This window comes from Pelodiscus sinensis, chromosome 30 (assembly GCF_052426305.1).
Source record: "Pelodiscus sinensis isolate ZL-2025 chromosome 30, ASM5242630v1, whole genome shotgun sequence".
NCBI lineage: Eukaryota > Metazoa > Chordata > Testudines > Trionychidae > Pelodiscus > Pelodiscus sinensis.
In genome coordinates, this window is record NC_143081.1 from 12,546,951 (window position 1) to 12,569,045 (window position 22,095).

Here is a 22,095-nt window from a genome sequence, read left to right on the forward strand (position 1 = left end):
GCCCTGTTACCTCCCTCCCCTGACTCACGTCTGCACCCCATGCCCTGCCCTGAGGAATGGCTAAAATACAAGAAAAGGGAAAAGCAAATACACCAAGCAGACCTCTCCTACCCCAGCCGCACTTCTCTCGCTGTGTATTAAAGAAAGCTTCTCCGGCGGGGCAGGAGAGTGATGTCAGCATCTCACTCTATGGCCCCCGCCCCACAGCTTCAACAGAGTCCCTAGAGGGGGAAGAAGCCGCCATGGCTCCGAGTTCTCCTCCCCCCCTCTGGCCCTCGGCCCTCCTCACAGCAGCGCACTTGTCTGCAGGCTGGCTCTGGCATTGGGGTTTTCTACTCTCCCCGCACCCACTCAGGAAGTCGGTGCTAGCGCTAATCTTCCTCACAGGGTGACAGAGCATCAAGGCCACCAGCACAGCAAAGTCGTCCCCCCACCCCTCTAGCTCATCCCTGGCTCTCCACCAGCAACTGGAGGGGGGCCAAGAGATGAGGGGGAAGGCCAGGGCTGGCGGAAGCCAGAGGGGAGGGAATAGAGGGCCCGAGAGGCTGGGGAGGAGGATGGCGGGGGGGGGGGGGGCCAAGCCACAGCCGGGGTTGTGAGAGGCATGAAGCTGGGGCTGGCAATGCCCCCAGCCTTCCCAACCCTAGGGGGCTGGTGCAGCCCTTAGCCCTCCCATCCCTGGCAGCTGTGGGGGGCTGAGACGCTGAGTCTGGTGCAGCCCCCGGCTACTGGTGGGAGAGCCGGGCTTGCTTACCCCCAAAGACAGGGGGGTTGTTGAGCGCAGCGAGCCGGGGGCACCACTCCTTAGGACCAAAAAGGAAGAGGCAGAGACGTCACAAAGACCACTAGTGACTTAGTTGTGGCTGGTGATCTAGTTAAAATGTTAAATCTTGTGAGAGAGGGACAGGTGTGTATCTGGACCATGGGATCCCAAACTGAGGGGCATGCCCCCCTGGGGGGCCAAGAGGCAATCCAGCCCCCCTCCCATCATACCCCCCCTGCTATTTTTGTTTTTCTGTTTTTTGGCCCCGGTCAGTTCTTTTGGATGTTTTTGCTCAACAAGTTTTACTGCTATTGGGGGGGCTGGCTTTTGATTCTTAAAAATCAAAAAGGAGGTGTGATGCCAAAAAGTTTGGGAACCACTGATCTAGACTGAAGTGTGGGAGGAGCTTATTCTGCTCCCATTTACACTAGTATAATGCTCAATTAACCCATTTAAGTTCAGCAGCGCTAGTCCGCATTGACTGAAGAAGCTGAGGCTGCAAACACAAGAACTGGAGGATATTTCACTTCATGGAGCTAAATCTACACCCCATCATCTTCTTCATTGCAGCTTTGATCTCCTGGTTCCTCAGGCTGTAGATGACCGGATTCAGCATGGGCGGCAGCACGGCGTAGAGAACACCCACCACGAGATCCAGATTAGAATCCGAGCTGGAGGGGGGCTTCAGGTAGGCGAACACAGCCGTGAAAAGTAACAAAGAGACCACAGCGAGGTGGGGGAGGCAGGTGGAGAAGGCTTTGTGCCGGCCTTGCTCCGAGGGGATTCTCAGCACCGCTCTGAAGATCTGAACATACGACACAAGGACAAAAGCAAAGCAATTCACAGCTAAAAATACACCCAAGGCAATAACCCCAATTTCAATGCGGTAGAAGTCGGAGCAGGCCAGCTTGAGGAGCTGGGGGATATCACAGAAGAACTGGTTGACGACGTTGGACTGGCAGAAGGGTAACTGGAAGGTGTTCCCAGTGTGCAGGGCAGAGTTGACAATACCAGCAATCCAGGCACCGGTGGCCATGTGGACACAGGCTCTCCTGTTCATCACTCGCTCATAGTGCAGCGGGAGGCAGATGGCCACGTACCGGTCGTAAGACATGATGGTCAGTAAAGCAAGATCCGTTGAAGCGAAGACGACAAAGAGAGAGACTTGGGCAACACAGGCTGGGTAGGAAATCACCCTGGTGTTCAGGAGGGAAATGACCATGGATTTGGGGACGGTGGCGGAGATGGAGCCGAGGTCCAGGATGGACAGGTTCCCCAGGAAGAAGTACATGGGGGTGTGCAGACGGCGGTTGAGGACGATAGCTGAGATGATGAGAAGGTTCCCCATCAGGGCTGCCAGGTAAAGCATCAGAAACACCACAAAGTGCAAAACCTGCAGCTCCCGGACATCGGAGAATCCCCGGAGCAGGAACTCGGTCACGGTGCTTCGGTTGGACATTTTCTTCCACAGTTCACAGTCTGGCAGCTCTGGAGGGAAGGGCACAGACAGGGTGGGGATCAGTGATACAGGGAATAGCCCTGGTTTCCTGCAGCAACCTCTCATGCGGTGGGTGCCACCGTTCCCAGCGACCGTCCCAGCTACTCCCTAGGGGTGGTGAGTTACCACAAAGGTGTCAATTTGCCTGGTTCCTGAACAGTCCATGGAGCTGCATCTGTTTGCATCTGAGGATGCGGCTCGGGATGGGGCTGGATATAATGCCGTACGACGGATGGAGCAATACTCCATCCCAACACAACAGCTCTCTCCGTGATGGACCCCCTCTGGCTACGAACAGCCGACCCCTGGCTCAGCCATGGAACCGAACTGCTGAAAGGCCAGTGGTGACTGGTCTCCGCTTTCTGCAGAAATCTGACAGACTCACTCAGGAGCTTGCCTGACGGCTCCCTCTGTAACGCCGCAGGGACGTCCAGCTGCCTGCTTAGGAGTGAAGTGAGGAGACAAGATCCCACATCCACCTCCAGGCACTGGGGGGCTGGTAACAGGGCGACCATATTTCCCTCGGCTGCTCTGTGTCCAGGGGCAGGGTGAATGGTTAAAGTTTGTGGCTGTGGGCTTCCATTCACTCTTCTCTCCTTAAGACCCCAGGACGTGTAACACGTTGGCTGTGGGCTTACTCATAAGAACATAAGAACGGCCAGACTCGGTCATACCAAAGGTCCATCCAGCCCAGTGTCCTGTCTGCCCACAGTGGCCAAAGCCAGGTGCCCCAGAGGGAGTGTATCGAACAGGTAATGATCAAGCGATCTCTCTCCTGCCATCCATCTCCACCCGCTGACAGAGGCTAGGGACACTACTACTTACACATCCTGGCTAATAGCCATTTATGGACTTAACCTCCATGAATTTATCTAGTTCTCCTTTAAACCCTGTTCTAGTCCCAGCCTTCACAACCTCCTCAGGCAAGGAGTTCCGCAGATTGACTGTGTGTTGTGTAAAGAAGAACTTCCTTTTGTTTGTTTTAAACCTGCTGCCCATTAGTTTCATTTGGTGGCCCCTAATTCTTATATTACTTTTCCTTATTCACTCTCTCCACACCACTCACGATTTTATAGACCTCTATCCTATCCCCCCTTAGTCTCCTCTTTTCCAAGTTGAAAAGTCCCAGTCTCTTTAATCTGCCCTCAACTCAGCTTTACCTTTGATCACTTGTCCCTTTGAAACAGCCTTAAACACAGTTGCTCTACAGTGTCAGGGTTCAGATTTCAGTCCTATTGGACACGATTAATGTCTCCACCCTGGCTTCATGCTAACTTTCCAATGTGGGGGATGGTGTTCAAATTATTTCCAAGGAATTCCTGGTTTCCAGCAGGACAAAATTTCCCAGGAAACACAAGTTTCACTGCGGGAGCCGTCTGTAACTTCAGAATCGACACGTGGTCCTGTGGCATCTTGGGAATACCACTCCAATATCCTCCCCTTGCCACCCATCCCCTGTGGTTGGGCGCCACTTATCCCTTCCTTTCCAGATGGTGTAGAAATGCAGCTCAGACCTCCAAGCTCCGCCTGGCCACCGAGATAACCCAGCCGCCTCCTCTCCCCTGGCTCCAGCGTGGGCAGGACGGGGTTAAGCCCTAAGGATGCCTTGGGCACCAGGAAGTCTGGTCACATAACTAGTAACATTCGGCGACCTCTCTGCTCAGTGACCTCTCTCAGTGACTGTTTACCTCAGCCGCTTCCTGCCTGCGCGGGGCCGTGGGTCTGAGGACAGGCCCGAGGAGAAACAGAACAGAACATCTCTGGTCATCCCCGACGGAGCCCCCAGCTCAAACCCCTCCAGCGCATCATTGACAATCTGCAACCTGACCTGGAAATCCCTCCCCCCCATGGGCCTTGGGAACAGGCCAGTCCTCATCTGCAGGCAGCCCCCAAACTGAAACAAATTCAGTCCAGCAACCACACAGCACACCCCCATCCTACTCACCCAGGAACACAACCCTGCCCGCACATCTACACAAGCATCCCCAGCACAGGAGCCAAACACATCAGCCACCACCTAAGGGGCTCAGACAACTGCATATCCATCGATGTGATCTATGCCAGCAAGTGCCAGCAATGCCCCTCGGCCGTGTGCATTGGCCAAACCAGTCTCTCCATCAAAGGAGAAATAGAAACACATCTGATGTCAGAAATAGTAATGCACAGAAACCTAGGGTATGTCTACACTACCCCGCTAGTTCGAACTAGCGAGGTAATGTATGCATACCGAACGTGCAAATGAAGCCCGGGATTTGAATTTCCCGGGCTTCATTTGCATAAGCGGGGAGCCGCCATTTTTAAATCCCCGCTGGTTCGAACCCCGTGTAGCGCGGCTACACGGGGCTCGAACTAGGTAGTTCGGACTAGGTTCCTATTCCGAACTACCGGTACAACGATTAGTTCCACGAGGTTGAAGCCCAGGAAATTCAAATCCTGGGCTTCATTTGCACGTTCAGTATGCATACATTACCCCGCTAGTTCGAACTAGCAGGGTAGTGTAGACATACCCCTATAGGGGAACATTTTAACCTGCCTGGGCACTTAATCCTGGATTCAAAAGTAGCCTATTCTACAAAGGAAAGTCACCAGCCAACTACAGAGAGGGTCTACAGAACTGGAATGTATTGATAGTTTTAACACCACTACCCTGGTTTGGACAATAACTGGTCGGTGCATTACAAAGCTAGTTTCCCCTGCCTTTAACAACTGCATTTCCACATCAAAAGCCATGTATAGGACACACTCAGCTTATTTAATGAGCAGCATTAACACGGGTCCTACAATGGACAGGGACTGCTTCTGCTGTTCTATAGATCTCTTGGCTTCTCTCATTTCGAGTCCTGTTCACCTGAGAAAGTAGGTTTTGCCCACAAAAGCTCGTGACCCCATCTCTGTATTTTGGTTAGTCTCTGAGGTGCCGTGGAACCAATCGTTGTCTGTTAGTACATGCCTGTTTGGTGCCCCATTCACAGTGGGTGTGTGTAGCCAGCAGCAGGGTGGAACAAAGGAGATGGGGCGAAAGCAAGAGATGTTGATGCCAAATCCACTGAGCTCTGCCTTGTCCGCAGGCCGGGCTAAGAGAGACAGACTGTGGCTGGCGGTTTCCATTCACTCTTCTCAAGTCAAGGCACCAAGATGTTAATCGTCTGAGCTGTGAGATGCCCACTTTGCTGCTTGCTCAGTTTTACTATCCAATGGGCGTCCCTTTGAAAGGGCAATACTCATGGTTGCATAGAGCGAGTGGGTTCAGCTTTCAGTATTATTGGACAATTAAGCATTCCACCCTGACTTTTCGCCAACTTTCCAGTTGGAGATAACATTAAAATTAATGCCAAGTTATTCTCGGGTTTTAGCTGAAATCATTTCCCTGGGAAACGTGATTCTATCTATCTATCTGTCGATCTGTCGATCTGTCTTGGTCTCTAAGGTGCCACAGGACTACTCATTGTTTTGAAACACAATATGTGCCTCAAAAAACTCAAAACATTTTTTTACTCAGTTCAATTAATATTTTTCAGGTTTCTCCACTTTATCTGCCATGGGCCGGTTCTCACTGGCGTAAACCTGGCTGGTATCTCTGGACTGGCGGAAGGGTGACATGGGGATGTTCCCAAATAAAAAGTTTGGTTTTCACACAATTCTTGTTTCAAGGCCCCTTGTTCTCTGCTGGGGGAAGAAAAATCCCCTCCCTCCCCCCCCATGAAGCTCTAAAAGGTGGAGTGAGTGATGTGACCAGTCCTGCAGCGTTCCCTTCGTAACTCGAGTCTAGTAAGAAATCACCCCTAAGTACATTGAATTGGAATAACACACTCACCGTGCTAGGCTCCCCAGTCTGGGACGTATTTCACCACCAGGATTCTCAGTCACTGCCCAGCCATGGACCAGCCAGCGGTGCCCTATGTGTGTTGCTTTTGCCTTGCCCCTCCAGCATATCTTAGAGCTGCTGGATATCTCCAGTTCCTGGCAGGCAGGGACCTGCCCCACAGAGGGCTGCTCCCGGCTCCTCCTTAGTCCCAGCGGCAAGGGAGTAAAGAAGAGAAATCCCCTCCCTGCTCTGAAACTGCTCCCGGCCGGCGCTCGCTGCAAACAGGGGCCCAGCTTGTTCTGGGGCTAAATAGCCGACTCCAGTCTCCAGGGTGGGGAGATCTCACTCAGCAGCAAACCGCCCTGACAGCCTGATCCTGCTGCCCCTCAACCCCCAAGGGGAACCGTCCCACGTGCCCCGCGATGGCAGCGGCCCTGGAAGGACCCTGGTCCATGCAGAGTTGGGCTGAAGCCCAAAGGGGAGGGAAGGAGATTGCTGAATGAACTCTGGGTGGGATTCAAAAGCAACGCCCCAGGGATGCTCCAGAGGGGAATCGTTTGGTGTCTCTCCAGGCTAGAGCTGGACTTGGGCCTGGGGGCTCTGGACAGGAGGGGGAAGGCGCTGTGGGTCAGGTGGGGCTGTCGTCCATAATCCCAGTCAAGGGTAGGGTCCAGGCAGAGACTGACACAATCCGGAGGGGAATGCCTGGCTCTGTGGCCAGGAGGGATTCCTTTCCTCAGCCGGGGGATGCTGCTCCAAGAACATAAGAACGGCCAGACTGGGACAGACCAAAGGTCCATCCACCCCAGGGTCCTGTCTGCCCACCGAGGCCAATGCCAGATGCCCCAGAGGGAGGGGACACAACAGGGAATCCTCACATGATCCCTCCCCTGTCACCCACCTCCAGAGAAACAGAGGCAAGGGACACCATTCCTACCCATCCTGGCTAATAGCTGTTGATGGACCTAACCTCCATGGATCTATCTGGTTCTTTTTTGAACCCTGTTAAAGTCCTGGTCTTCACCACATCCCCTGGCAAGGAGTTCCACAGGTTGACTGGGCACTGAGTGAAGACAAACTTCCTTGTGTTTGTTTTAAACCTGCTCCCTATTCATTTCATTTCATAAGCTTGTGAAGCTGGCTTCGAGGGGGGCTGGTCCAATATCCCACTATCTCTTCCAAACACAGAGACCCAGGTGAAGGGGCGGAATGGGTGGAAGTTGCCACGTGGACAAAGAAGAGAGAAGAGGGAGCACTCTGGGCTCTGAGTGGACGTTGTCTTGTGCTCCCATCCCTCTCTTGGGGTGGGACCTCTCCCCCTCAAACTGGGTCCGGGGTCACACCACTTCGCCTTCCAATCGTGATGTCTCCTGCCCTGGTTTCCACCTATGGGTCCTTCCATAGGAGCTGTGACCAGTAGTAAGTTGAGTGACTAGCCAGCCGTGAAAAAAAAATGGGGAACAATTTACTGACCAGCGTGGGACCAGGGCATCGCAGAAGAGAAAATACCGGCAATTAAACGACTGCAGGAGTTTTGCTGCAAAAAAGAAAACTCGCTTTGTCCTTAGGAAATATTGCAACAGCTTTATCGTCCACAAAACCGTCAGACCAACAGAGTGTTTCTACCTTTGTTTGTTCGTTCATTTGTTCCTTCATTCGTTTAAACAGAAGAACACAAAATGATATAAGCACCTGAATGCCCGAATCAATGTATAGATGTAGCCCAGAAGGGATCTAAAAGAGACTCCGCCCCTTCTGGGTCACAATTAACAGGCCGATGATCAGGCTGGGCCAATGGTCACTGGGTGCTGGTCCATGCTCAAGGCACAAATAGTTAACAGGAGCTATGGGAGCAGCCCTCGCTCAGGGTGGGCCAACAAACAAGCAATTCACAAATGCCAGGCAGTGAGCCCAGGCCCCGGTTCAGGGTGGGGCCGTGACCTAGGCTCTGCTTGAGGGCAGGTCAGTGAATCGTATAATCATAGAACCTAGAGCTGGTAGAGACCTCAGGAGTCATCGAGTCCAGCTCCCTGCCCAAGGCAGGACCAACCCAACTCAATCAGCCCAGCCAGGGCTTTGTCAAGCCAGGACTGAAAAACCTCTAGGGATGGAGATTCCACCTGCAGGCCAGGGATGGTTCATGGAGACCTGACCCCCAACCCCCGAAGGAGCCTCAATCTGGGGAGAGCAGCCCCACCCTTGGGAAATGCCTCCTTGACACCATGGTTAAGCCCTGTAAGCAACCCCGAACACCTAGGTCCATGTCTTAGAGTACATCTAGACTACAGGGTTTTGTCAACAGAAGTTTTGTCGACGGATAGGGTGTGTCTAGACTACAGGGATTTGTCGACAAAAGTGGACTTTTGTCAACAAAACTATACATAAAGTCGACAGAACTCAGCAGTTTTGTTGATGGCTGTAAACCTCATTTTATGAGGAATAACGCCTTCTGTCGACAGAGTCCTGTCAAAAGAAGGCGTTATTGCATCTAAACTGTCCTTTGCGTCTACACTGCCATGTCGACAAAGCGGCTTGCTTTGTAGACAGAACTGGATGTAGTCTAGATGTACCCATACTGTAGACAAAGCTTCTGTCGACAAAGAGTGTCTAGACTGCATCCAGTTCTGTCGACAAAGCAAGCCGTGTTGTTGACATGACAGTGTAGACGCAAAGGACAGTGTAGATGCAATAATGCCTTCTATCGACAGAACTCTGTCGACAAAAGGTGTTATTCCTCGTAGAATGAGGTATACAGCTGTCGACAGAACCGCCGAGTTCTGTCAACGTTATGTTGACAAAACTGCCAAGTTCTGTTGACATTATGTCGACAGAACTCAGCGGCAGTGTAGACGCAGGTATAGTTTTGTTAACAAAAGCCCACCTTTCTCAACAAAACCCTGTAGTCTAGACACACCTGGTAGTCCCCTCCCTGAGTCCACCCCCCTGGTGTGCACCTCATCACCCTATTCCTCCTGTCCTGAGTCACTCTTTAGCCCCAGGCAGAGATTCCCCGCCAGGTGATGGAGTGTCAAGGCCCACAGCATAGTGAGGAGCTGCTGCTGCAACCCCTGCCACCCTCTACCTCATCCCTGGCCCTCCTCCAGCAACTGGAGGGGGGCCAAGAGGCCAGGGGGCAGCTAGGGCTGGCTGCAGCCAAAGGGGAGGGAATGGGGGGCCCAAGAGGCTGGTGTTACCCATGGCCCTCCACTCCCCAGTGGTTTCAAGGGGCTGAGATGCTGGGTCTGGTGTAGCCCCCAGTTACTGGCAGGAGAGCTGGGCTTGTTTGCCCCCAAAGATAGCACAGGGGCACCACCCCCTAGCATGCCAAAAAAGGAGAGGCAGAGACTTCACAAAGACCACTAGTGGCTTCACTTTGGCTGGTGATCTGTGCAAAATATTGTGCCACTGTGCTATTAAATCCCTGCGAGAGAGGGACAGGTGTGTATCGAGAATGAGGGGAGTGAGGAGTAAATTCTGCTCTTATTTACACGCGTATAAAGCTAGATTAACCCATTTAAGTTCAGCGGCGCTAGTCCACATTTTGTAAAGAAGCTGAGGCTGCAATCACAGCACTGAAGGACATTTCAGATCTTGGAGATTAACCTCCACCCCATCAGTTTCTTCAGTGCAGCTTTGATCTCCTGGTTCCTCAGGCTGTAGATGACCGGATTCAGCATGGGAGGCACCACGGCGTAGAGAACACCCACCGCCAGATCCAGATTAGATGCTGAACTGGAGATGGGTTTCAGGTAGGCAAACACAGCTGTGAAAAGTAACAAGGAGACCACAGCGAGGTGGGGGAGGCAGGTGGAGAAGGCTTTGTGCCGGCCCTGCTCCGAGGGGATTCTCAGCACCGTTCTGAATATTTGAACATATGACACGATAATAAAAACAAAGCAATTCAAACCTAAAACCACACTAAAGCCAATAATCCCAAGTTCACTGAGATAGGAGTCGGAGCAAGCCAGCTTCAGGAGCTGGGGGATTTCACAGAAGAACTGGTTGATGACATTGGACTGGCAGAAGAGTAACATGAAGGTGTTCCCCGTGTGCAGGGCAGAGTAGACAATACCAGCGATCCATGTACCAGTGGCCATGTGGACACAGGCTCTCCTGTTCATCACTCTCTCATAGTGCAGCGGGTGGCAGATGGCGACGTGTCGGTCATAGGCCATGATGGTCAATAAGGCAATATCTGTTGAAGTGAAGAGGACAAAGAGAAAGACTTGGGCGACACAGGCAGGGTAAGAAATCGACCTGCTGTCTAGGAGGGAGTTGCCCATGGAATTGGGGACGGTGGAGGAGATGGAGCCGAGGTCTAGCATGGCCAGATTGACCAGGAAGAAGTACATGGGGGTGTGCAAACGGCGGTCGAGGACGACAGCTGAGATGATGAGAAGATTCCCCATCAGGGCTGCCAGGTAAAGCACCAGGAACACCACAAAATGCAGAATCTGCAGCTCCCGGACATCAGAGAAGCCCAGGAGCAGGAACTCGGTCACGGTGCTTTGGTTGGACATCCTGTTCCTTAGCTCAGAGTGTGGTAACTGCGGAGGGAAGGGCACAGATAGGGGTGGGGATCAGAGTGATATATGGAATGGCCCTGATTTCCTGCAGGACCCTCTCATGCGGTGGGTGTCCACCATGCCCAGCGCCCGTCCCACCCAGTCACTAGGAGCAGTGAGTGACCACACGGGTGTCTGTTGGCCTGGCTCCTGTACAGTCCACGGAGCTGCACCCGTTTGCACCCTCTGAAGGTCGGGCTCAGGATGGAGCTGGATACAATGCTGTATGAAGGCTGGAGCAAAGCACAACCCAACACAATAGCTCAACCGAGACGGACCCCCCACTGGCTACGAACAGCCGGCCCCTGACTCGGCCATGGAACTGAACTGCTACAAGGCCAGTAGCGGCTGGTCTCGGCTTTCTGCGGAAATCTGACATAGACTCATCAGGATCTTCCATGACGGCTCCCTCTGTAACGCCGCAGGGACGTCCGGCTCCCTGCTTGCGAATGAAGTGAGGAGACAAGATCCCACATCCACCTCCGGGCACCGAGGGGCTGGTAACTGGGTGACCATATTTCCCTAGGCTGCTCTGTGTCTATGGGCAGAGTGAACAGATAAAGTTTTGGCCGTGGGCTTCCATTCACTCTTCTCCAATTAAGTCCCCAGGACGTGTAACACCTGTGCTGTGGGATGACCGGTTTGCTATTTACTCCGTTTTACCGTTCAACGGGTGTCCCTTTGAAACAGTGTTAAACACGGTTTCTGTACAGTGACGGGGTTCAGATTTCAGTCCTATTAGACATGATTAATGTCTTTCCAAAGTGGGGTATGGCGTTCAAATTATTTCAAATGATTTCTTGGTGTCCAGCAGAAGACATTTCCCAGGACAATGTGTTATTCTCGAAACACAAGTTTCAGTGCGTGAGCCGTCTGTATCTTCGGAATCGACAGGTGCTCCTGTGGCATCTTCGGGTGTATCTGCTCAGCACTAAGATACGCAATTTGTGTAACTGACCATCTTATTTCGATTGCATTTCAAAATGGCATATTTCAAAATTTGGTGCCTCTCCACAGCACCACAATTCAAAATCACATCTTATTTCAAGGCATCTCTTAACCCATGTGGAACAAAGGTTGCAGCGATGCTGAAATAGTGTACCCGTAATTTCAAAAAATATTTTGAAATAACGGGCGGCTTGTTAAGACACGGGGTGGCTATTTTGGGATAATTTAGTGGCTTCCAGTATCCCGAAATAGCCGCGCTGTGTAGACATAGCATGAGAGACCTCACCCTTTATTCGGCTCTGGTGAGACTACATCTGGAGTATTGTGTCCAGTTCTGGGCCCCCCACTATAGAAAGGGTGATGACTCATTGGAGAGGGTCCAGCGGAGGGCTACCAAAATGATTAGGGGGCTGGAGTGCATGACCTATGAGGAGAGCCTGAGGGATTTGGGTTTGTTTAGTCTGCAGAAGAGAAGGGGGTGGGATTTGAGATCACCCTTCCTGAAGGGGGTTCCAAAGAGGATGGAGAGAGGATGTTCTCAGTAGGGGCAGATGGCAGAACAAGAAGCAATGGTCTCAAGTTACAGTGGGGAGGTCTAAGTTGGATATTAGGAAAACTCTTTCCCTACAAGGGTGGGGAAGCACTGGGATGGGTTCCCTAGGGAGGGGCTGGAATCTCCATCCCTAGAGATGTTTAAGTCCCGGCTTAACAAAGCCCTAGCTGGGATGATTGGGTTGGGATTGGTCCTGCGTAGGGCAGGGGACTGGACTTGATGACTCCTGAGGTCTCCTTCAGCTCTGTGATTCTATGATTCTATGAAAATATATATTGCATTATGAGCTTTCATCAGAAGAGGGTTTTAACCACAAAACGTCATGATGCTTCTATATATTTTGGTTCATCTCCAACGGTACGTCTAGACTACCGCGTTTTGTCGACGGAAGTTTTGTCAACAGATACTGTCGACAAAACTTCCGTCAACAAAGAGCGTCCTGACACATTGAGTTCTGTCGACAAAGCAAGGTGCTTTGTCGACAGAACTCCGTAGTCTGGACGCAACGTTACAGGCAATAACACCTTCTGTCGACAGAGTTCTGTCGACAGACGGTGTTATGCCTCGTAAAATGAGGTTTACCAGCGTCGACAAAACTGCTGAGTTCTGTCGACGTTATGTCGACAGAACTCAGCGGTAGTGTAGATGCTGGTATAGTTTTGTCGACAAAAGTCCACTTTTGTCGACAAAACTAGGTAGTCTAGACACACCCTAAAGAACCACGGGACCTCTCGTTGTTTTGAAATCATTTTCAATGATTCAGGATTCAACAGTTTACTGCAATGCTCCGGTTCTCAATGCAGGAAAACTGATTGGTGGCATTGGACAGGCAGAAGGGTAACATGAGAGTATTTGGGTTTCACACAATTTCCAGGAAAAATGCAACTTAGTTCTGAGATGGGGGAAGAAAAAAAAAACCTCCGAGCAGCTCTAAACGTGACGTGGTGGAGGGTAGGGTTAGGGTCCAGAGTGCCCTAGACTGATTAGAAGAATCCCAAGCACTGTTAAAGGCTGGGGACCCACTGGCTAAGCAGCAGTTCAGGAGACGAGTCAACAGGGCGCCCTTGTAGCCAACAAGGTTAACGGCATACTGGGGTGCTTTAGAGGGAGCATTGCCAGCAGATTATTCCCCTTTTTTCAGCTCTGGTGAGGTCTTGAGTATTGTCGTCAGTTATCCCCCCCCCCCCCCACACTACAGAAAGGATGCGGACGCATTGGAGAGGGTCCAGCGGAGGGCAACAAAGGTGATTTGGGGGCTGGAGCACTTGACCTACAAGGAGAGGCTGAGGGATTTGGATTTATTTAGTCTGCGGCAGAGCAGAGTGAGGGGGGATTTGAGAGCAGCCTGCAACTCCCTGAAGGCTACAAAGAGGCTGTTCACAGTGGTGACAGATGCAGAGCAAGGAGCAATGGGCTCATGCTGCAGTGGGGGAGGTCTAGGTTGGATAGTAGGGAAAACTCTTTCCCTAGAAGGGTGGGGAAGCGCTGGGATGGGCTGCATATTGAGGGAGGGGGATCTCCAGTCCCGGGGGTGTTTCAGTCCCAGCTCGACCAAGCCCTGGCTGGGATGATTGAGTTGGGGTGGGTCCTGCTTTGGGCCGGGGGCTGGACGTGATGACTCCTGAGGTCTCTGCCAGCCCTGGGATTCCAGGAACACGGGAGACCAAACATCCCTGCTCTTCTAGAGCGGGTTCTGTGGGGTTCAGGGAGGACCAGGCTGCTCCAGGCCATCCGGGGCTGTTGGGCCACCGGGCTCTGAGCAATAGGATTCTGAGCATAGGATTTTATGAAATCATGTGAGAAGTCTTGAAGGGTTCCCAAGGTAACTCCTCACTCGAGGGTTACATTTCCCCGCTACATGAACCCCTCAGCAGGTGTAAGGGAAGTGACACACTCACCGTGCTGGTCCTGGCAGCATTTCACGCCCAGAGGCTTCAGTCCACTGTCTAGCCATGGGTCTGCCAGTAACACCCCATCTCAGGCTTGTCCTGCCGCTCTTCTCCTGCCTCTCCAGCCTCTCTCTGGAGTTGCTGGCTGTCTCTGAAGTTCCTACAGCACAGACGGCTGCTCCTGGCTCCCCCCGGGCAGGCTGGGCCGAGCGGTGAAGAAGCACAGAGGACGGGGGCAGAAATCCCCTCCCTGCACTGAAACTGCTCCCGGCCGGTGCATGCTGCAAACAGGAGCTCCTCTTGTTCAGGGACTAAATAGCCAACCCTAGTCTCCATGGTGGGGAGATCTCACCCCAGCAGCAAACCGCGAGCTAATCTGCTCCAGCCGTGCCTCAACCCCCCAGGGGAACAGCCCCATGTGCCATGAGATGGCAGTGGCGCTGACAGAGCCAGGCTGAAACCCAAGGGGGAGTGAAGGAAATTGCAGAATGAACTAGGTATGGGGAGCAGAGATGTGACCTGCTGTAGCTCAGAGCCTGGTGTCCCGACAGTCCCAGCTGGCCTGGAGCAGCCTGGTCCTCCCTGAACCCAACAGAACCCTCTCTGGGAGAGCAGGGATGTTTGCTCTCCTGGAATCCCAGGGCAGACAGAAACCTCAGGAGTCACCGAGTCCAGCCCCCTGCCCAAAGCAGGACCCATCCCGACTCCATCGTCCCAGCTGCCCCAGGTGTTTGATGTGGGTCACACAGAAGCACCCAGAGACAAACACAGTGCCCTAAACTTTTGTTAACTGATACAAAGGTGGTTTGAGGCTCCCTTCTCAGCAGGACGGAGACACCCATCCGCCTGCTTGGTCCAGCTCTCCAGGAGGCTGGCGGCCAGGCGGAAGCCTGTATCTGAGACATCACGGAGGGATTGTTAAAAGGCCCTCTGACCACTACCCTGTGCTGCTCACCGACGTGGGCCCCAGGGACACAGCGAGGAATGACCCTGAGCAGAGCAGGAGAGACTGCCGGGCTCTGGCCAGGAGAGTGAGGGAGCTGCGGGCACAGGTGGGGGAGTCATCCATCCATCCCGTCCACAGTAGGGCCCCAGGCAGAGACCCACACATCCCTGAGGTGACGGGTCCCGGGTGACAGCAATTTGCCTGCCAATCTTGATGTCTGCTGCCATGTTTTGTACCTGCGGTTCTTTCCACAGCAGCTGTGACCTGCAATAAGTGGAGTGACGGGCTGGTTGTGCAGACTCAACTCTCCATTGGGAGCACCAATGTGACCTGCTGTTGCTCAGAGCCCAGTAGCCCAACAGCCCCGGATGGCCTGGAGCAGCCTGGTCCTCCCTGAACCCCACAGAACCCGCTCTAGAAGAGCAGGGATGTTTGGTCTCCCGTGTTCCTGGAATCCCAGGGCTGGCAGACACCTCAGGAGTCATCGAGTCCAGCCCCCTGTCCAAAGCAGGACCAACCCCGACTCAATCATCCCAGACAGGGCTTTGTCATGCCATAACTACAAGTCTTCCCCTGGGGGATACACCAGCTGCTCTTGGGATGCAGCCCCCAGCGGACCCGAAAGGCTGTTTGATCATGGTCACTAAGAAGCCAGAGGCAATGCTGTGTCCTAAACTGGTGTCAGCTGATCCATTGAGTTCTGGGCAAGCGACGGGTTCACCCTTCGATATCAATGGAGCTGTTTGGATTTCCATTATCTGGGCATCTGGCCCTAAGCCTCCCCAAGGACCTCTGTCAGGGTATGTCTACACTACAAAGTTAATTCGAACTAACAGATGTTAGTTCGAATTAACTTTGATAGCGTCTATACATACAAACCGCTAGTTCAAACTTAATTCGAACTAGCGGAGCGCTTAATTCGAACTAGGTAAACCTCATTCCACAAGGACTAACGCCGAGTTCGAATTATGTAGTTCGAATTAAGAGCTGTGTAGCCACTTAATTCGAACTAGTGGGAGGCTAGCCTGCCCCAGTTTGCCCTGGTGGCCACTCTGGGCACCACCAGGGAAACTCTTCTGCCCCCCTCCCTGCCCCGGAGCCCTTAAAGGGGCACAGTCTGGCTACGGTGCCCGTTCCAGGTGCAAGCCTGCCAGAACCCAGCCAGCAGACCCTGCACCTGGCAAGGAACGAGCCAGACACCTGATGCCACCCAGCCTTCCGCCTCTTCCCGGGACCAGGCTGGCGGCTCCCAGGAGCCTGCCCGGGGCTGCAAGAGGTGGGCGCCCGCCTGGTCTAGTGCGGACATCATGGACTTCATCCAGGTTTGGGGGGGAGGCCTCCAAGGTCCACGACCTCCGCACTAGGCACAGGAAAGTGGCCGTCTAGGGCAGGAGAGCTGCCAGCCTGGCCACCAAAGGCCACATGCGAACCCAGAAGCAGGTTTGCGTGAAAATCAAGATGGTCCAATGAGACCCCCGACCCTGAGCCCTGAGCTTAGAACATAAGAACGGCCGTACTTGGTCAGACCAAAGGTTGATCTTGCCTAGTAGCCTGTCTACCGACAGCGGCCAACACCAGCTACCCTGGAGGGGATGGACCGAAGACAATGACCAAGCCATTTGTCTCGTGCCATCCATCTCCAGCCTTCCACAAACAGAGGCCAGGGACACCATTTCTACCCCCTGGCTAATACCACTCCATGGACCCAACCTCCATGACTTTATCTAACTTCTCTTTAAACTCTGTTCTAGTTCTAGCCTTCACAGACTCCTGCAGCAAGGAGTTCCACAGGTTGACTATTTGCTTTTTGAAGAACTTTCTATTCTTAGTTTGAAGCCTGCTACCCATTCATTTCCTTTGGTGTCCTCTAGTCCTTCTATTATGGGAACTAATGAGGAACTTTTCTGTATGCACCCTCTCCACACCACTCATGCTTTTAGAGACCTCTATCATATCCCCCCTCAGTCCCCTCTTTTCCAAACTGAAAAGTCCCAATCACTTTAGCCTCTCCTCATATGGGACCTGTTTCAAACCTCTGATTATTTGTGTTGCCCTTTTCGGAACCCTTTCCAAGGCCAAAATATCTTTTCGGGGATAAGGAGATCACATCTGTACACAGTACTGAAGGTGTGGGCGTACCATAGTTTTATACTTCCCCTCCTCCTTCTTCCCCTGGCTTCCCCCTTCCAGCTCCCTCCTCCCAGATTTCCCCCTCCGCTCTCCCACCTTCTCTCTTCCCCTCTCCCACCTCCTTTTCCCAGTCTCCCCCAGTTTTGTTAAATAAAGAGAGTTTCTATTTTTGAACACACGTGTCCTTTATTTTGTACCTCAGGAAGGGGGGCTAGGGAGGGGTAAGTGGAAGGAGGTGAGGGAGGAATGGGGTACGATCCCCCAATGGGGAGGACTAGGGTGGCCCTGTGGGCTCCTCGGGGTGGAAGCTCTCCTGCCGCCCCCCGATTTACCCCCCCCCAGATGGCAGCCTGTGGCAAGTGCAGCCGGGCTGATGGCCGAGTGCTGTTATGTGCCGAGTGTGCGCACTCAGGGATCTCCAAGACAGGACTGCTTTGCTGTCCCTCATCGAGGTAGATAAGCAAGTGACACCCATTCAAAGGCCTTGTAGAAATCTATTACGTTTATCAGCCTAACTTGGAATCACATTAACAATGGCAGGATCCATTTTCCATTCTCATATTTATTAGTATTAATTATAGTATATTGTTTTAGTTCTCTATTAATCGAGGCCTGTGTCAGCTACTGCATTGCCGTGTCCGGTGTCAGTGTCGCACTGACCAAGTTAAAATGATCCCCATCATTCTATTTACCCCTTGTAAGGACTGACCCCAAATCAGCTTTCTTCTCGGGTATGTCTACACTACAGGGCTATTTTGAATTAACTTAATTAGTTAACTTAAATAGTTAATTCGAATTTAGCTATTTCAAAATAACGCATCTAGACACAAAAACTATTTCGAAATGGCATCCATGCTGAGCGGACCCTGAACCGAGGTTAAGGCTGGCCGGACCCAGTGCCGGCAGGGCATCAGGTTAGGCCTTAGTGTGTGCGGCTGCTGCCTGAGGCTAACTGAGCTCCGTGCTTAAAGGGACCCGACCCCCACCCCGGACAGACAGTTCTCAGGGTTCCCCGCTTGCTTGTTTACCTCGATGAGGGACAGCAAAGCAGTCCTGCCTTGGAGTGCCCTGAGCGCCCACACTCGGGACACCACAGCACTCGGCCACATGGAGCCAGAGCTGCCCCTGGGCACATCGGTGCATTTTGTGGGGTTGTTGCCATCAGCCCGGCTGCACTTGCTGCAGGCTGCCATCCGGGGGGGGGGGGTCCATCAGGGGGCTGTCAGGATCCAGGAGGCCCTGAGGGAGAGCATCTACCCCAAGGAGGCCTCAGAGCCTCCCCAGTCCTCCCCACCGGGGGCTCGTGCCCCATTCCTCCCTCACGTCCTTCCACTGACCCCTCCCTAGCCCCCCTCCTGATGTCAAATAAGAGACATGTATGTTCAAAAATAGAAACTGGGTTTATTGAACAAAACTGGGGGATGGGAATAAACCTCTGGGGAGACTGGGAAAAGGAGGTGGGAGAGGGGAAGAGAGAGGGTGGGAGAGGGGAGGGGGAGACCTGGGAGGAGGGAGCTGGAAGGGGGAAGCAAGGGGAAGAAGGGGGAGGGGAAGCTCAGGGCTCAGGGTTGGGGGTCATGCCAGACCAACCTGACTTTCATGATTACCTGCTCCTGGGTTCTCATGTGGCCTTTGGTGGCCAGGCTGGCAGCTCTCCTGCCATAGACGGCCACATTCCTCCGTCCATTGCGGAGATCATGGAAGTTGGGAGCATCCCCCCAAACCTGAATAAGGCCCATGATCTCCACCCTGGACCAGGAAGGCGCCTGCCTTCTCCAGCCCCTGTCAGGCTCCTGGGAGCTGGCAGGCTGCTCCTGGGGACCGGTGGAAGGCCGGCTGCCAGTGACTTGCTGGCTCATGTTTTGGGGCCACTGGGTCAGGGGCCCCGGTGGCCACTGCTGGCTCTGGGCTGGCAGGCTTGGAGCTGGCACAGGCACTTTGGCCAGGGTCTACCCCTTTAATGGCTCTGGGGCTGGTGGAGAGGAGAGTAAGTTTTCCTGGTTGTGCCCAGAGTGGCCACCAGGGCTCTCTGGGAAGGGCTGGAGGCCCCCTATTTCAAATTAAGTGTCTACACAGCACTTAATTTGAAATAGCTATTTGGAATTTGGGGTTACTCCTCATAAATTGAAGTTTATCAAATTCAAAATAAAGGGTCCACTATTTCAAATTTATTTTGAAATAGCGGTTTGCTTGTGTAGATGCTATGAAAGGTAATTTGAAATAACTGCTGTTATTTCAAATTAACTTTGTAGTGTAGACATACTCCACCCCCCCTTCTGGAGCATCTCTGGGATTCAAGATTTATTGAAAATAAACATTAACTCTGCTCATTACATGTTGAACTCCCCAGCCAGCCCTTTTCAAACTCTTGGGCTACGTCTACACTGGCCCCAAATTCCGGAAAAGGGATGCAAAGGAGGTAAGTCAGCATAGGGAAATCCACAGGGGATTTAAATATCCCCCGCGGATTTAAATAAACATGTCCGCCGCTTTTTTTCCGCTTGGGGAAAAGCCGGAAAAAAGCGTCTAGACTGGCGCGATCCTCCGGAATAAAGCCCTTTTCCGGAGGATCTCTTATTCCTAGTCCTTGTGGAATGAGGAGTAACGGTAGTTCGAACTAGGAAGCCTAGTTCAAACTACCTAGTTCGTGCCCCGTGTAGCCGCGCTGCACGGGGTTCGAACCAGCGGGGTTTTAAAAATGGCGGCGCCCCGTTTATGCAAATGAAGCCCGGGAAATTCAAATCCCGGGCTTCATTTGCAAGTGCGGTATGCCTACATTACCCTCCTAGTTCGAACTAGCGGGGTAGTGTAGACATATCCTCAGAGATCTGGATGAAGGGCTGGAAGTCCTTAGGAAGCATTGCAAGAGCTTTATCTTCTAAAATACGATGAGAAGAACAGAGTGCTCATTCCTTTGTTCGTCTTTTCCTTCATTCATTCTTTTAATCAAAAGTACACAAAATTATGCAAGCGCCTGAATGCCCTGATCAATGTATAGATGTCGCCCAGTAGGGTTCTAGGAAGGGCTCAGCCCAGTCTCAGTTAACAAGTCCTGGGCTCAAGCCGATGATCAGGCTGGATCAACAGTCACTGGGTCCTGGTCCAGGCTCAAGGCATAACTAGTTAACAGGGGCTACAGGATCAGGCCCTCGTTCAGGGTGGACCAGCAAACAAGCAATTCATGGATACCAGTGAGTGATCCCAGACTCCGGTTCAGGGCGTCACAGTGAATCATAGAACCGAGGGCGGGCAGAGATGTCAGGAGTCATTCAGTCCAGCCCCCCACCCAAAGCAGGACCAACCAAACTCAATCATCCCAGCCAGGGCTTTATCAAACTGGGACTGAAACACCTCTAGGGATGGAGATTCCACCCCCTCCCTAGGGAACCCATCCCAGTGCTTCCCCACTCTTCTAGGGAAAGAGTTTTTCCAAATATCCAACCTAGACCTCCCCCACTGCAACTTGAGCCCATTGCTCCTTGTTCTGCCATCAGCCCGCACTGAGAACAGCCTCTCTCCAGCCTCTTTGGAACCTCCCTTCAGGTTGTTAAAGGCTGTTTCAAATCCCCCCTCACTCTTCTCTTCTGCAGATTAACCAAGCCCAAATCCCTTAGAGGATCTTGTAAGTCATGTGCGCCAGGTCCTGAATCATTTTCATTACCCTGCGTTGGACCATCACTGGACTTTCTCCAGTGCATCCACATCCTTTCCATAGTGGGAGCCCCAGAACTGGATGCAATGCTCCAGATGTGGCCTCCCCAGCACCGAATAAAGAGGACTCATCACTTCTCTAGATCTGCTGACCATGCTCCTCCTAATGCACCCTAACATGCCATTGGGCTTACTGAACACAAGGGCACCCTGATGACTCATATTGTGCAACTGTGCTATTAAATCCCTGTGAGAGAGGGACAAGTGTGTATCCACAGTGAGGTGTGTGAGGAGCACATTCTGTCCCCATTTACACTGGTCTAATGCTAAATTAACCCATTTAAGTTCAGCAGAGCTAGTCCACATTGCATAAAGAAGCTGAGGCTGCAATCAAAAGCACTGAAGGGCATTTCACTTCGTGGAGATTAACCTCCACCCCATCAGCTTCTTCAGGGCAGCTTTGAGCTCCTTGTTCCTCAGGCTGTAGATGACCGGATTTAGCATGGGAGGCACCACGGCGTAGAGAACACCCATTCCAAAATCCAGGCCTGACGGAGAGCTGGACGGGGGTTTCAGGTAGCCAAAGGACCCAGTGCAAAGTAACAAGGAGACCACAGCGAGGTGGGGGAGGCAGGTGGAGAAGGCTTTGTTCCGGCCCTGCTGAGAGGTGATTCTCAGCACCGCTCTGAAGATCTGAACATAAGACACAAACATAAAAACAAAGCAATTCACAACTAAAAACAAACCACAAGCAATGAGCCCAAGTTCACTGCGGTAGGAGTCAGAGCAGGCCAGCTTGAGGAGCTGGGGGATATCACAGAAGAACTGGTCAATGACGTTGGACTGGCAGAAGGGTAACATGAAGGTGCTCCCAGTGTGCAGGGCAGAGTAGGCGATACCAGCAATCCAGGCACTGGCGGCCATGTGGACACAAGCTCTTCTGTTCATCAGTCGCTCATAGTGCAGCGGGTGGCAGATGGCGACGTATCGGTCGTAGGCCATGACGGTGAGCAAGGCAAAATCAGTTGAAGTAAAGACTAAAAAGAGAAAGACTTGGGCAACACATCCAGCATAGGAAATCAGCCTGGTGTTCAGGAGAGAGTTGGACATGGATTTGGGGACGGTGACGGAGATGGAGCTGAGGTCAAGGACGGACAGGTTCCCCAGGAAGAAGTACATGGGGGTGTGAAGACGATGGTCAAGGATGATGGCTGAGATGATCAGAAGGTTTCCCACCAGGGCTGCCATGTAAAGCACCAGGAACAGCACAAAGTGCAAAACCTGCAATTCCTGAACATCAGAGACCCCCCGGAGCAGGAACTCGGTCACCATGGTTCGGTTGGACAT

General features: G+C 52.6%; 2 protein-coding genes and 1 pseudogene across 2 annotated transcripts; all 3 read right to left on the reverse strand.

Annotated features, from left to right (window-relative positions):
• Positions 1–1,286: 1,286 nt before the first annotated feature.
• Positions 1,287–2,222, reverse strand: LOC112546463 (olfactory receptor 14J1-like). The gene has a single exon (XM_075912154.2). It carries the CDS (start codon positions 2,220–2,222, stop codon positions 1,287–1,289), a length of 936 nt encoding a protein of 311 aa, XP_075768269.2.
• Positions 2,223–9,566: 7,344 nt separating this feature from the next.
• LOC102444402 (olfactory receptor 14A16-like) lies at positions 9,567–10,586 on the reverse strand (annotated as a pseudogene).
• A 10,573-nt stretch (positions 10,587–21,159) lies between these two features.
• On the reverse strand, positions 21,160–22,095 carry LOC102444158 (olfactory receptor 14A16-like). Its single transcript, XM_006131445.4, has one exon. The coding sequence runs from the start codon at positions 22,093–22,095 to the stop codon at positions 21,160–21,162; it is 936 nt and encodes a 311-aa protein (XP_006131507.4).